The following is a 16,142-nucleotide window of genomic DNA, read 5'->3' on the forward strand; positions in this document are numbered from 1 at the left end:
CCAGTTCCATCCACATCGTTGGAAATGGCAAGATCTCATTCCTTTTGATGGCTGCAGAATATTCCGTTGTATATATATGCCACATCTTCTTTATCCATTCATCTATCGATGGATATCTTGGCTCTTTCCATAGTTTGGCTATTGTGGACATTGCTGCTATAAACACCGGGGTGCATGTACCCCTTTGGATCCTTACATTTGTATCTTTGGGGTAAATACCCAGTAGTGCAGTTGCTGGGTCGTATGGTAGCTCTATTTTCAGCTTTTTGAGGAAGCTCCATACTGTTTTCCAGAGTGGCTGCACCAGCTTGCATTCCCACCAACAGTGTAGGAGGGTTCCCCTTTCTCCGCATCCCCGCCAACATCTGTCATTTCCTGACTTGTTAATTTTAGCCATTCTGACTGGTATGAGGTGGTATCTCATTGAGGTTTTGGTTTTGGTTTGGATTTCCCTGATGCCGAATCAGAAAATTTAAGATATTAGAATATAAAATAATATTAGGAAGAATTTGTGCTTCCATCTATCAAAAAAAAAAGCTGTTACTGGTCTTGTTCCTTTGTCAAAAACAACTATAGAATGGGATGTAATGTATGAGACAAATGTTTTCAGTCATTACACAATTTGTAGCTTAGGACTGTGATTCTTGAGAGATGGGACTACAAAAGATGAGCTTCATGATTGCCCCAAGATTGTCTCAGATTTCTGTGTAAGGAAATTTTTGTATCACAGAGCAGAGGTAGAGTTAAAAATAATAACAGTGTCACTAAGTTGAGAGAGAGATTAGAATTCTTGGTTGCTGAAGTGACTATCTGAGAAAAGGAACTGGTCCCTGTGGTTGCCTTGCGAGATTTTGTGGGGATTAACCACAGGTCGGTGGCTGAGAGTTAGACTCCATGTGCACATGGTACAACCCTCTAAGGAGAGATGATGTGCTGCAGAGCTGAGGACTCAATGTTTATTCCAGAGGCAAGCAATTTGGAAACATATGAAAGTTTCAGTACAACCAGTGTTAACAGGTGATGCTAAACACTTCAAGCATTCAAATGAGATCACAACAAGTCCCCAAGTTATGAATAAGGAGCATAATATAGGATTATGTGGAAAATTTTAATATAACGAAACAATAATAAAATTTAGCTTGATTAGATGAGAAGGATTTGTCAGGAATTAACTGTAAAAAGTGTAACACATTTTTAAGGACCATGACATAACTCTAATTTGCTACAATATATTGTCTATAATTCCTCCATATAAGTAAAAAGAAAAAAATTACACATATCAAGAAACAGGAAAATTTGTATACATTTGAGAGAACAACAATAAAAAAATAAATAGAAACTGAGCCTGGGGCTCCTGGGTGGCTCAGTCGGTTCAGTGTCCAACTCGATTTTGGCTCAGGTCATGATCTCACAATTGCGGGATTGAGCCCCACATCAGACTCCACGGTTGTCCCTCTCCCTCTGCTCCTCTTCACATGTGCTTTCTCTAAAATAAATAAATAAAATCTTAAGGAAAAAAGAACTGGAGGCCAAGATGATGGAAAACTTAGATTCAGTAAGCAAGGGATTAAGAATATATAAGAATATAGCCACAGGTATTGAGAATCTCAGCAGAGACATGAAAATGAAGAATGAGGAGAAGAAAAAGAAGATGGGGAAGATGGAAGAGGAGGAGGTAAAGTAAAAAGAGGAGGAAAAGGGAGAAGGAAGAATAATAGAAGAAAGAACCAAAGGGAACTTCTAGAATTGAAAAATACATGATCTGAAATAAAATTTACTGGGTGGACTTAAGCACATGTTAGAGACAACTGAAGAAAGAACATTGAACTCGAAGACAGATCTACTAATTGGAAGTTATCTAAGAAGAGAAAAAAATGAAAAGAACCTGATCAGTGCCTTAGAGTTCCACAGGACCCCATCAAATATTCTTACATACAAGTTAATGAAGAAACACAAGGAAATGGAGGGAAAGTGAGGCAGAAAAATATTTGAACAAATAATGATCAAAACCTTTCCAAATCTATGGAAAACATCAATTTAAGATGATTAGGATGATTAAGGCAAAGTAAATTAAAATCATTACAAAATAAAAAAAAAGAAAATCTTGGAAGACACCAGAAAAAAAATTCATATAAAATAGAACAAGCATAGGCTTGTTAGCTTCTCATCATAAAAACAAACAAAAACCAAAAACAGGCCTTAGGATATTGGAAGAATATATTTAAATTGCTAAAATGGGGGAGGAGGGAGGACCTATCAACATAAGAGTTCTTTTTTTTAAAAAAAGTATTTTATTTTTATTTATTTGTCAGAGAGAGAGAAAGAGAGAGACTGAGCAAGCAGGGGGAGTGGCAGGCAGAGGAAGAAGCAAGCTCCCTGCTGAACAAGGAGCCCGATACAGGACTCTATCCCAGGACTCTGGGATCATAACCTGAGCCGAAGGCAGACGCTTAACCGCCTGAGCAATCCAGGCATCCCAACATAGTTTTCTGTCTAGAGAAAATATCTTTCAAAAATTAAGGCAAAGTAAAGACATTTTTAGATAAATGAAAAACAAGAGGTATCAGTATACATCAGCATGCACTGTAAAAGATGTTAAAGGACATGTTTCAAGCTAAAAGTAAATGACAACAGATTGAAATTTGAATCTTCAGGAAGGAATGATGGTAATAATAATTATGTGGGTAAATATGTATAAGACCACATTTTCTCTTTTCTTCTACTAACTTCTTTAAGAGATACATGACTTTTCTAAAGAAAAGATACATTTTTTGCACTCTTTATATCCTAGGTAGATCAATATGACAAAAATTTCACAAGGAACAGGAGGTGAGTGGAATTAAACTGTACCAAGGTTCTTTTTTTTTTTTCTTTTTTTTTTAAGCTTGTTTTTTTTTTTTTTTTAAAGATTTTATTTATTTATTTGACAGAGAGAGACACAGCGAGAGAGGGAACATAAGCAGGGGGAGTGGGAGAGGGAGAAGCAGACTTCCCGCCGAGCAGAGAGTCCGATGCGGGGCTCGATCCCAGGACCCTGGGATCATGACCCGAGCCGAAGGCAGACACTTAACGACTGAGCCACCCAGGCGCCCCTAAACTGTACCAAGGTTCTTAAAATTTTGCATGAAGAACAGTATCAACTCTAGATAGTGAAATATGCACATGCAATCACTACACCAACACTAAAATGTAAAGAGATACAGTTAAAAACCCAATAGAAGAATTAAAATGGAATACTAAAAATATTCAAACAACACAGGAGAAAAAGAATAATAAATAACAAATGGGAAAAATAATTTAAAAAAGAGAAAAAAATGATAAAAGGAAAGATCTAAATCTTGTCAAAACATTAATTATATCAAATGTAACTAGCCTAACCATATCAATTAAAATGCAAACATTTCTGATTGGTTAAAAAAGCATGATACAACAATTTTCTAACCTTTGACTTTCAACCTATCTCTGACTTTATATTTAAACTTATTCTGTTAAAGACAGCAAATATAATATATACATAGTACCTAAATTAGTATAAAAGTAGACTTTTGAAAAAATTATAAATGATAAAAGGAAAATTATGATAGTTATCAAGAAGTTATGTCAGAAATGTGCATGTGTAATAGAGCTTCAAAGTATGTGAAATAAAACCATACAGAATTAAATAAAAATAGAAATATTCATAATCATTGTGAGAGATTTGATCATTTCTCTGTCATTAATTATTAGAACTAGATAAAATATTCAGTGTGTTAGCAAGAATACCACAGATACAGGGGTGCTTGGGTGGCTCAGTCGGTTAAGCATCTGACTTCAGCTCAGGTCATGATATCAGGGTCTTGGGATCAAGCCCCGTGTTGGGCTCCCTGCTCAGCGGGAAGTCTGCTGGAAATTCTCTGTCCCTCTACCCCTGCCCCCATTCATGCTTTCTCTCTCTTTTTCTGAAAATAAACAATCTTAAAAAAAAAAAAGAATACCACAGATGTAATCATAGGTCCTTCTCAGTGCTTCATATCAGGAGGCATGGTATTGATTTGTGCTAATGTTCCTGATGTTTACTTTGAACAACTGTTTAAGGTACAGTCAGTCACATCTCTCTACTATAAAGTAATTCCTTTAAAAATAATTCATATGCAAATACTGGTGACTATGAAATTATGCTGCCCTTGTCAAATATTCAACTAGTTTTAGCTCCTACTGATGACTGATTTCCTTCCTTCCTTCCGTCCGTCCATCCGCCCACCCATCTGCCCGTCCATTGCAGTAAGAACAGTTAACGTGAGATCTACCCTCAACAAATTTTTAAGTGGACAAAATACAGTATTGCTAACTATAGGCGCTATGTTGTATAGTAGATCTCTACAGCGTGCATAACTGAAACTTTATACCCATTGAACAGCAACCCCCATTTGCTCCTCTTTGCGACTTCTAACAATCACCACTCTACTTTCTGCTTCTTTGAGTTTGACCATTTTAAATACCTCATATAAGTGAAATCATGCAGTATTTTTCTTTCTGTGATGGACTTATTTCACTTAGCATATTCCAGATTCAACCATGTTGTCAAATATGGCAGGATTTCCTTTTTATGGCTGAATAATATTCTATTTTATGTAAATACCGCCTTTTCTTTATCCATTCTCCCATCAGTGTACATTTAGGTTGTTTCTATATCATGGCTATTGTGAATAATACCACAGTGCACATCAGAGTGCAGCTATCTCTTCATGTTCTTGACTTCAATTTTTTTGGATATACCCAAAAGTGGGATTGCTGGGTCATATAGCCCACTGATGATTTTCTTATGTCTTCACTCCACATAAATTGGTTTTCTACTATAAAGGAGAGCTTTGCCTTTGCTCTATTTGTTTACTTGTTATTTATTTATATTATTATGGTCTCATAGATTTAAGTTTCATCCAAAGGGTTATAATTAATTATCCTGATCTATTCTGATTATCAAATTATTCCAGATTAGTCTAATATGAACTCCTATAAACTATCTTCTATGAACTTTCAAATGTGTTCATCGTTCTTTGATCACATCCTTTTATCTTGCACAGCAAAATATCCCAGGCTCATCTTATACTTTTTTCTTCCCCAGACTTGATATCAGCTCTAAAGAGCCCTGATTCTTTTTAGTGGAGAATGATATTTTAAAAATCAAGATTATTTTTTGTAATGTGTCATTGCTTCTTGGCCTTCTCAGTGGACAGAGCTAGTAAATATATGTATATGTACACATGTGTCTTTATATATTTCCCTGCCTATCGTCTATCTACCTGCCTACCTACCTATCTACCTATTTACCTACCTACCAATCTACCCATCCAGCCCTCCATCTACCCATCCATTCATCCATCCATCCACCATGGATACCACCAATTTTAATCCAATACATTTTCATATTTGTCACCTTCACCTCCAACAACAACAGCCTAGTACCAATTTTAATCAATCTTTATATTTAATTGCTCAAATCTAGAATATGCAGAAGGCATTCTAATTTCAGAACTGTCAACATATATCACTGTTAGAAGCAAGCTAAATAATTAGAATTTGATATTTGTTCTTAGTTTTTTAAGTAAAATATATAGTGCATACATCACAATTTGATATTTTGACAAATGCATGCACATATATCACAAATATAGAGCATTTATATCACCCAGAAACGTTCTCTCACACTCCTTTCCATTACATGTCTGCATATTTACTATATACCTGCTCATTTTTACAAAGAGACTCTGTGGGATTTCAGATAGGGTCATATTGAATCTATAAAATAAATTGGAGAAAAACTGCATGTTAATGATACGGAGTCTTCCAGTGGTACACTTCTCCATTTGTTTAGGTCTTCCCTAATTTCTTTCAACAGTATTTTTAGTTCCCAGTATAGACATCCTGTATTGGAAGTCCAGTATAGACATGTCTTTTTAATATATATTGCCAAGTACTTTATTCTTTTCACACTATTGTGAATAAAATTATTTTCTAATTTCAACTTCTAAGTTTTTGCTGCTAACTTATAGAAATACAATTGATTTTTATGTTTTCCTTGTACCCTGTAACCTTATCAAATTTATTTAAGAGTTCTGGTAGTTGCCATATAGATTTCTTAGAATTTTTTTTATGTAGGCAACTGATTTAATTTGTGTTTTTATATGTTTCATATGATTTTCTTTTCCTATTGCACAGACTAGAACTTTTGGACAGTTCTTGAATAAAAGAGGTGCTTTTGACTACCTTACCCTGTTCCCAGTATTAGGGTGAAATTTTGCAGTATTTCACATTTAAGTATGAAACTAGCATATGTTCTTCACAGGTTTCTTTTTTCAGTTTGAATGAGTTCCCTTTTATTGCTAGTTTACATCAGGTTTTATCATAAAGAAGTGTTGACTTTTATCAGTGCCTTTCGTGCATCTAGATGAGAAGATCATATGATTTTTTTCTCCTTTTGTGTTAAAGTGTTGAATTACATTATTAGATTTTTGAACATTAAGTCAAACACATTCCTTGATAAAATGTATTGTTAAAGATTTTGTACCTATGTTTATGGGGGATATTGGTCTCTAAATTTCTTGTAGTTGCTTGTCTGCCTTTGGTATTTGCATTATACTGGCTTCATTAGGAGAGTTGGGAAGAGTTCTCTTTTCCTTATGTCCTGAGAGAGTTTGTGTAAGTTGATATAATTTCACCCTTAAAAGTTCAATAGATTTCACCCATGAAGCCATCTGAGATTAAAACTGGGTGTGTGGGAAATATTTTATTATGAATTAAGTTTTTGTAATGGATAGAGTCTCATTCAGATTTGTTCCAGTTTTAAGGTGTTTTTTACAAGTATTTTCTCATTTCTTCCAAGTTGATTTTTTTAGAATAAATTTATTATTCAGAACAGTTATTCCCTTATTTTATTTAACTGTCAAAAGGATTTCTGGTGCTATGCTACCCTTACAATTTTTCTGTAAGTTTGAAATTATTTAAAAATAAAAATTTATTGGAAATGAAATAGTATTAAACTCAGGAGAAAGAAGTAATAGTTTGGAAAGCAAGCAATTCAAATGACAAATTCAAAAGTATGTTATTTTTTTAAGTAGACAAAGTAGACAAAACACCAATTTTTAATTTTAAAAAAGAAAAACACATTTGAATAAATGTAACCTTGTTAAAGGGGAATTAATAACCATATAGAAACCAATAACTTTGTGATAGCTTGAAAATGTCAATGAAATAGTTAATTCTCTATAAGAATGACCAAAATTAACTAATGAAGCAGAAAACCTGAATAGACCATTAACTATCAAATAAAGTTATCAACAAATGTCCTTCAATTTTGTCTCTTGAGAGGGTTCTGTCACATTTTAATGAACTGATAATGACCAAAGAAACTATTCTAACCATATAAAATGACTGAATTTATTTTATGAAGCTAATATATCACTGATAATGAAGCCTCCAAAAAACTAGAAAAGTAAGAAAACTATAGTTCAGACTCCCTGTGAATATAAATGTAGAAGAACTGAAAATGGTAGCAAGCCAAATTCAGCAATAGAATCATTACATCATAAACTTTGAGGTGAAGATCTTACACTTTTTAAAGAAGTAACACACTGTCCATGTAACCAGATAAACCACCAAAAAAAAAAAATCGTATCAAACTGGAAGGTGCTAAAAATATTTATTTAAATTTAACACCCATTTCTGTAAAATATAGAATGCTAGAACTTTAACATCTTACCGGTGATTGAACAAATTGAAGGAAACAATGAAATATTTTCATTAAAATCAAGATTATATTAAGAGTGTTTATTATTATTATTTAATACTCTTGTTCTGGTTCTAGGCATTATATATATATATATATATATATATATATATATATATGGGCATAAAATGAAATACAGTAACATTAAATTATAATTATTTTCTAATGATGTAATTATATATCTCAAAAGCCCAAGAGAGTTACTTTAAAAATGTAATCATTCCAGTACTTGGTTGTATAGTGTCTTACCAAAACTTATGTCCACGAAGAACCTGTGAATGTGACCTTAGGTGAAGCAGGGTCTTTGCAGATGTACTGAATTAAAATGAGGTCATATTAGATTAAGGTAAGCCCTAACCCAATGACTGTTATTCTTTTAAGAAGAGGGAAATATGGACATAGACAACCAGAGGGAAGATAGTGTGAGAACACACAGAGAGATTGCCCTGTGATTGGAGGGATGTATCTACAAGCCAAGAAATGCTTAGATTGCCAGTAGCCATGAGAAGCTATAAAGAGACAGGGAAGTATTTTCCACTAGGGCCATTAGGGAGAGCATGGTACTGCAGACACATTGATTTCAGACTGCTAGCCTTAGCAACTTTGAGGGAATAAATCTCTATTGTTTAAAGCTACCCATTTGTTGTACTTTATTATGGAAGCACTAAAAAACTAATACAGTCTCCAAAGTCACAAAGCTGAGAAAATGCCCCATTTATAACTGGAAACTAATTTCTTAAATTATGCTTTTTTTCTTGTTTATTTTAATAGCATTTGTAAAACTTGTCATGTGCATCATCAATATAGTAATCTACATAATATTCATAGTTCTACTAAATAAGTAAATAAATAAATCCATAGCTTCCTTAGATAGGTTGGGAATATTCTTTGTTATATAAAGAAATAGTTTCCATATTGTGGGAATTCTCAGAGCTCGTGTGTTAATAATATGCTTGTGTATTTTTAAATCTCCCAAAGACAGATATAATTTATAGGATTCATCATATTCATTTGACTACAGAACCTTCTTCCTTTAGATGACAAATTGACATCCATAGGACATTCATATTTAGATGAACAGAGTTAAAGAATTGATAAACTGCACCATGCTACCTCAAGAAGAATCAAGCCAAAGTGGATGGCTGCCATCTTTTCATAGCTGCCTACCTATAGACAAAGAGATCTCTTCAAGCATTTCCTCATAGACACATACAGTTTCTTACCCTGTAGTATTTTGTAGATTTGTTATTTATTATTTTGCAGCCCCCACTCTGGGGCACTGCACACCACATTATAAAGGGGAGTAGTTTGGTACAGGGTTCCATTTATATAATTCTTCAACTCATAGTTCTGCTACTTACAAAGTGATACTTTGCTTAGTATTGTACTCTGAACTTCAGCTTTCTCAACAACCAAACTAAAAATAACAACTATTATACTGATATGTTGTGGGACTTGAATAAAATAACATTAATAAAGAGAATGCTCAGAACCTGACACAGATTATGGTCAATACACAGTAGCCCCCTTTCCAGTTATTTTTTTATCTTCCTAAATGTGCCTTATTTATAGCATATGCTCAAAAAATTTATATTAAATGAATAATTGAATAGAACAATGAGATTTTAATTTTAGGAATTTGATGGTTGAGTCTTAAAAGAATTTAGGTTATGGTCTTTCAGAATTATGAGGGTTTTTTTTAAAGATTTTATTTATTTGAGAGAAAGAGAATGAGAGAGAGCACATGAGAGGGGGGAGGGTCAGAGGGAGAAGCAGGCTCCCTGCCAAGCAGGGAGCCCAGTGCGGGACTCGATCCAGGGACTCCAGGATCATGACCCGAGCCGAAGGCAGTCGCTTAACCAACTGAGCCACCCAGGTGCCCAATTATGAGTTTTTTTTAATGAAACTGATATTTCATGCTCATGAAAATAGTGATCGATGGAAAAATTATAGCACTTAGAAAGGTAGAAACTGGTTTGATGGATCATACAGCTGGAGACAAAGGTGATCATTGTCTTCCTGATGGCACACCTCTTTGGTGCTTGCATTTAATTGCTCCATGAAATGACAGGAATTGGCATCTGCACAGAAGACTGCTGCCCTTCTCACCTGGCACCCGTGGGAAATTGTGAAATAGGAAATTATAAGTTGTCCACCCTCACCACAGTGATGTGAAATCCAAACGACTTATTCGTGCTTATTGTATTTTACCCGCCGATACGTTAGAATTAAACTTTCCAAGGAAACGTATCTTCAAAACAATAGGAAATATCAAAAAAAATGTAATTTACATGATAGAAATTCATGTAGCAGCATTTGTATGATTTTTGAAACAGAACAAATCTGATTTTCCCCAGCACACATCATTTCTTTATGCAAGTTGCCTTTCTGGATGCTGGTCTATATGGCAATCTAGTCTTCATGGGCTGCTAAATTTTCTAACACAAGGTCAACTGAATTAGTTACTTCATTTTATAATTTTTAATGAAGACAACTGTTCAGATTCTAAACTTGATGCTGGGTTGGGTCCAGCATCATAATGAAATTATTATTATAATAAAATTATTATTTTCATGTATTTACCTCCCAGGCCCCTGAAAGGATACTTAGGAGAACTTTAGTATTCTAAAGCAAAAGAGCCTATTACCATCTATTGTAGGAAAGAGTAAATTACCAGAATGTTTCAAATGCAATTTTAAAATAAAGAAAGCAATTGGATAGAAAATGCCATCATGTTCATTTGGTGACAGAATTATGACAGAAATTTTCTCTGTCCTTGAAAGTATTAAAAATCAGTGTTAGCCTTGCTGTTAAATTAAACCATTTTAAACAGCATATTGGTCTTGATGCTTTCTTAAGTTAATTAATTTTTAGTTATTTCAAAAACTGAAAATTATTTTAGGCCATTCTTCATTATTGGGCAAGTTTTTTGCTGGAAGATGAAATTAACTTTCATCTTGTGGTCTTTACACTCCAAAATGGTATCAAAACAATGGTAAGATCCATGTATTTTCAAATTTTCTACTTTATTAGCTACAAATAACATAGAAGTTACTTTGTGTATTTAAACCATTATATCTGACGTATGCTAACTGTAAGAATGAATCCATAAAGAAAGACATGATTTGATGCCTAGCACAATTTGGAGATTCTTAAAGAGTCTGATGTAATAGAATAGTGTAGAATCTTTGTCCCAGAATTGCTGTGGCTTCAGCTGGGATGTGCACCTGTCTTCCTTTGGCCTGTGCACTGAAGAACGGCCCTGAGAGCTTTGGTGGCAGAATCATTCCTACTCTTGTGTACATTAAATTTTCTGAAATATTTGAGTACTTGTTCAAATGAGCATTCTTGAAGAGACAAATCTTTATATAAATACTTACCAACATGCTGCAACTTTCATTCTTCTTTAGTATTTTTAGTTTTGGGACACCACCTCACATATAATTATGATTTTTAAGATTTTTTCACTTTAATATTCAGAGAGAATTTAATAAAGAATTACTATTATCAAAGGATTCTGACCTGTACATTTTATTACTTAAGATCGGATTACTCATTGGCTTTATGCTGCATCATGCACATAAAAATAAAGAACATGAAAAGTGTCCTAAACATGCAATTTTATAAGATACAAGCTCTTAGTAACACAATGCTCAGTTTTACAACATCATCCCTTACATTATTAGCTTTATAATTTACCAGCAGAATTATAGGAAGATATTTGTGTAGTTCCTACTATCCAGTGCTGTATATGATGATTTTAGAGGTCACAACTCGGTTCTAACAAGTCAAAGGCTCAAGAACCCTTATTGAATTCATAAAAGAGGAGGACACAGGACAACTGTCCCCAACATTGAAGAGCAGCAAATGAACCCAGGGAGTCACACATGAGAAGATTAGAGACTCAGGAGCAGAATCCACTAACAGAACCAGCGCCCGGGTACAAAATCTGAATTGGCATTGATGAAGTGCTGGAGTTGCCACGTGGACAAGCCTGAGAGTTCACTTCAGGAAACCCACTTATTGGGACACCCTATAATATTGTGAGGTAATATTTTGTGTAAATATAATATTGTGAGAAGTTTGACCATGTTCCCAGTAAATATTGGAGAAAAATCTTCTGCTTCCAACAGAAGGAGGTGGAAAAACACCATTTTGAGGTATCACAGAGCACTCTGCTCTTCCTCACAAGGCATTCCCTCAGACAATGAAAGCCTCAACTGCCAGGGTATTCTCAGAGCCTAACTGACCTGGTGGAAGGGAATTCTCCATTGCTAACCCTCTCTAGATATCTTGTTCCATGTAAGGTGGGGGGCGGGGGGAGAAAAAAAACTGAGAAACGCTTGTTAGGTTCACAGTCCAGAGGTACAGGTTCACTAAAAGACTGAGATCTAATCATAGAATTGTAGAATACCTCCCCTCTCCCCACATTAAGGCCTATTTACAGCAGTACCTTTTACCCAGTATATCATGTCCAGCTATCAAGAAAATATCACATGGCCTGCTGAAAGGCAAAACCAACCAAAAAAACAATCAAAAAAACACCAAGACAAAAGCCCATAATTTGAAAAGAGAGAGGAAGCATCAGAAAGAGACATGGCAGGGATGTTGGAATTATCAGACCAAGTATTTAAAATAACTATGATCAATATGCTAAGTCCTGTAGTGGATGAAACAGCATGCAGGAAAAGATGGGCAATGTAAATAGAGAGATGGAGATCCTAAGAATCTGAAAGAAATCCTGGAGATCAAAACCATTGTGACAGAAACGAATAAGCTTTGGTGGGCTTATTAGTAGCCTGGACACAGCTGAAGAATGGTATCTGAGCTAGAGGACATCACAATAGAAATCTCCAAAACTGAAAAGCAGAGAGAACAAAGACTGAGAAAACACAACAGCATATCCAAAGACTTTACAACAAAAGGTGTAACGTGTGTAGTGGGAATACCACATGGACAAGAAAGAGAGAAAGGAACAGAAGAAAGATTTGGAGAAATAAAGACTAAGAATTTCCCCCAAATGAATGTTGGACACAAAAACACAGTGTAGAATGTAAAGCAGGATAAATGCAAACAAAACAAAATAAAAACATAAAACAACCAACCAAACAAAAAATGACCCCTACACCTACACATATTATTTCCAAGATACAGAAAATCAAAGTAAAATCCTTAGAGAAGTCAGAGGGATAAGACACTTTACCCATAGAGGAAAAAATGTAAGGATTATACTTCTCAGAAATTATAGAAATGAGAAGAAAGTAGATTGAAACATTTAAAGTGTTATGGGGGAAAAACAAAAAAACTAACAACCTTGAATTCATACCCTATGAAATTATCCTTCTAAAATGAAGGACAAATAAAGTACTTTAACTTTCTCACACAAACACAGATCAAGAAAATTTTATTTTTTTGCCAGAAAACCTACTTTGGAAAAAAAAGTTAAGTTTTTAGAGGAAGGAAAATAATCTGTCAGAAACTCAAGTCTACAAAAGGGAAAGAGAGCCCGAGAGAAGAAGTGAAGGTCAAATAAAAACTTCTAAAGTTACCAAGGATAAATAAAGGCATCATCTAACAATAAAGGAGTCACTTCCGCAAGGAAGCATGACAATCCCTAATGTGTACGCACCTAATAGAACGTCAACAACATCAAACAAAAACTAATACAATTGCAAGAACAGATGAATCCACTATCATAGTTGGAGATTTCTACACCCATCTGTTAGAAATGGATAGATCCATCAGGCAGACAATAAATAAGGTCATGGTTGACCTCAATCATTCTTGCTGTCGTGGAAGTAGAAGAAAACACGAGCAACGTTTGTAATAAAATATTTTTAGGACCCTGGGAGAGATAGTTGGTATTTCATGCAGCGTCACATATTTAATTTCTGCAAATTATTGTAATTCCAGTTAATACACTTTTTACCTTTTCTGTTTCACAATTTTCACATCTCTAAAATGAGGATTACGTTTAAAAAAAAAAAAGTTTCAGTGATTAATGACTTTTGCTTTAGGCAGCATTTCCCAAGCCAAACTGTATTGAATAAGAAGCTTCCTAAATTCCCTACCAGACCCTGAGGAGCAAAGATGAGAAGAAAGAAGAAATAAAATTATGTCGACCAAATAGGTGTTTGGAGGAGGAAATGTGTGTAATGCTAAAATATCTTCTCATTGATTTTGGGACTGGGAACCAGATCTGTGGAGAAATAAATTTGCACAAGCCATGGAAATAGCTATGTGTAGCAAACTAAAATATTCTTTTTTCTTTTAGTCAAAAATACTTTATTCAGAATTTTAATGTTTGGGAAATTTGTTAAAAATATCAGAAGGCTCTAAAGCACATGCCTAAATAGGATCACAGATCACTATAAAACTTAATGTTTCATTATTTATTTAACCAAGGTGGTAACAATGGATTTCATAGGCAAAAACATCAGGTTATCTAGTTGTTAGCAAAACTTTGCTCCTTTAATTTTGAGAAATTTTAACTGTTTCACGTAGTCAAAGACCTGATTAAAGACAAAACAGAAACTTTGCCTACAATTTCTTATTAAGAGCAGAGCAATAATCCAAGAAAACTTTGTCTTTTTAGTAGAGAGAGAAGCCAAATTTCAATTTTATACCAGTGTACTTTTAAAGCTCATTTATTCCAATCCTAGTCAGTCCTCACCCTGGAAAAAATTTTTCCAGAGATTCCCCCTCACAAATCTTTTACAAGTTTTTTCTTTTTCAATACAGATTTTGTTGTAAGCCTTCTGTGTTTAAATAAACAGTTTCATTTTAGGACAAAATCACTTTCTTTTCCCTCAACAAAAATGTATTTTCATTCCTTATGCCTTTTTATACACCTCTTACTTTCTTACATACAGAGTTGCTTCCCTGAGCCATTCTAGCATCTTAATTACATTTATCAGAATTTTAATTCTTAGAAACTTTAGTTTCTGAAAACTAAGTAGTAACAAATTGTGAACTGTCCTACTCCCACATCTTCACAAGCCTCTCTAGATAATCAGCTTTTTTTTACCTGAACTTATTAGTTCAATTCAAGTTGCGATGGGTGCAATTTGCCAGCAAAAATGACCTAAGACAATGGTTGATTTTGTCTCTGGAAGTTTTCATGGCTAATCGTTAAGAACAAGTTGGTTAAAAGATAAAAAGTTTTGTAGACAAACTATTAAATAGCTTTCAAAATCTTTGGCTCACCTAACACTTTGAAGTTTTGCTAGGTTAAATGATAAATTGAGTTGAATTTATTGGATATATAAGTCTTTTCCAAATGAGATAAAATACTGAAACATTAACTACTAAACATAGGTTTAAAATATTCTATTTTAGTGCTGATGTCAGGATAATCTTCTAAGGTGTCGACTATTACACGATGTGTCAAGATCACGGTAATTTTGGATTGCATATCTTAAAGTCCGTTAATTTCCTTTTTCTCTTTACCATAAATTGGGAAATGTTTTCCAGGTACCTCCAGTGGGCGCTGTGACTTTGAGTTTGACCTTTGCTCTTGGGAGCAGGAGCAGGATGATGACTTTGACTGGAATCTGAAAGCTAGCAGCATCCCTGCTGTAGGCACAGAGCCAGCTGCTGATCACACCTTACGAAGCTCCTCTGGTCATTACATCTTCATAAAGAGCTTGTTTCCTCAGCAGCCCATGAGAGCAGCCAGAATTTCAAGCCCAGTCATAAGCAGAAGAAGCAAAAACTGCAAGGTAAGAGAAAAACCCGGAAACGTTGTGAGTGACTGCTGAGAGCGCTAATACAGAAAATAGGATGGCCAAGACCAGACCAAAGCTGAGATTGAATTTCTTCAACCTAGGATATGTATGGAAAGGAGAAAAGTACAGTAAGGATGAAAGAGAAGGATTGTTAGAACTGGGAAGAATTTATCCTATTGATAAGTTCCATAGGTATTTGAATTTTGAAAACCACTGGAAAACTTCATGGTTTTTATCTGTAAACTATGGATAGTACAGAAGAAGTAAAATGCAGTTGCTTCCCCTCAAGGAATTTAGTACTTACTGGAATTATGAGAATTTCACTGTCAGAAAGAAAATTCAAGTAGTATATAAATATTCCCAAGAAGGAATATTAGAGATAGTTGGAGCCACTATAAAGTGGTTGAAGAAGTCTTCATGAAAAAGGAAAGACTAAAATTAGCACTAAAAAGGGTAGAAGAACTTCTGTAGGCAGGAGGAAAAGATGGTTTGGCTATTATCCTGTGTAGCTTTAAGGAAAATGTTAGTACTATTGAAAGTATAAATAGGATTGTATGGTTCTTTGGGACAACCACCCTCTATGATGACTGTGTATCTTCAGGTCCTTCACTTTTCTTTCTTTCTTTTTTTTTTTTTTTTAAAGATTTTATTTA

At 34.4% G+C, this 16,142-nt stretch overlaps 1 protein-coding gene across 1 annotated transcript in view; it reads left to right on the plus strand.

The window, feature by feature from the left end:
• The window catches only part of MALRD1 (MAM and LDL receptor class A domain containing 1), a 259,630-nt gene that overhangs the window by 24,033 nt on the left and 219,455 nt on the right, over positions 1–16,142 (plus strand). The window contains exon 5 of the mRNA XM_081818907.1: positions 15,236–15,483. Within this exon, the coding sequence (XP_081675033.1) occupies positions 15,236–15,483 (248 nt within the window). The remainder of the gene's footprint in view (positions 1–15,235; positions 15,484–16,142) is intronic.

Source organism: Leptonychotes weddellii, chromosome 5 (genome assembly GCF_054177405.1).
Source record: "Leptonychotes weddellii isolate Sample4059 chromosome 5, ASM5417740v2, whole genome shotgun sequence".
Taxonomy (NCBI): Eukaryota; Metazoa; Chordata; class Mammalia; order Carnivora; family Phocidae; genus Leptonychotes; species Leptonychotes weddellii.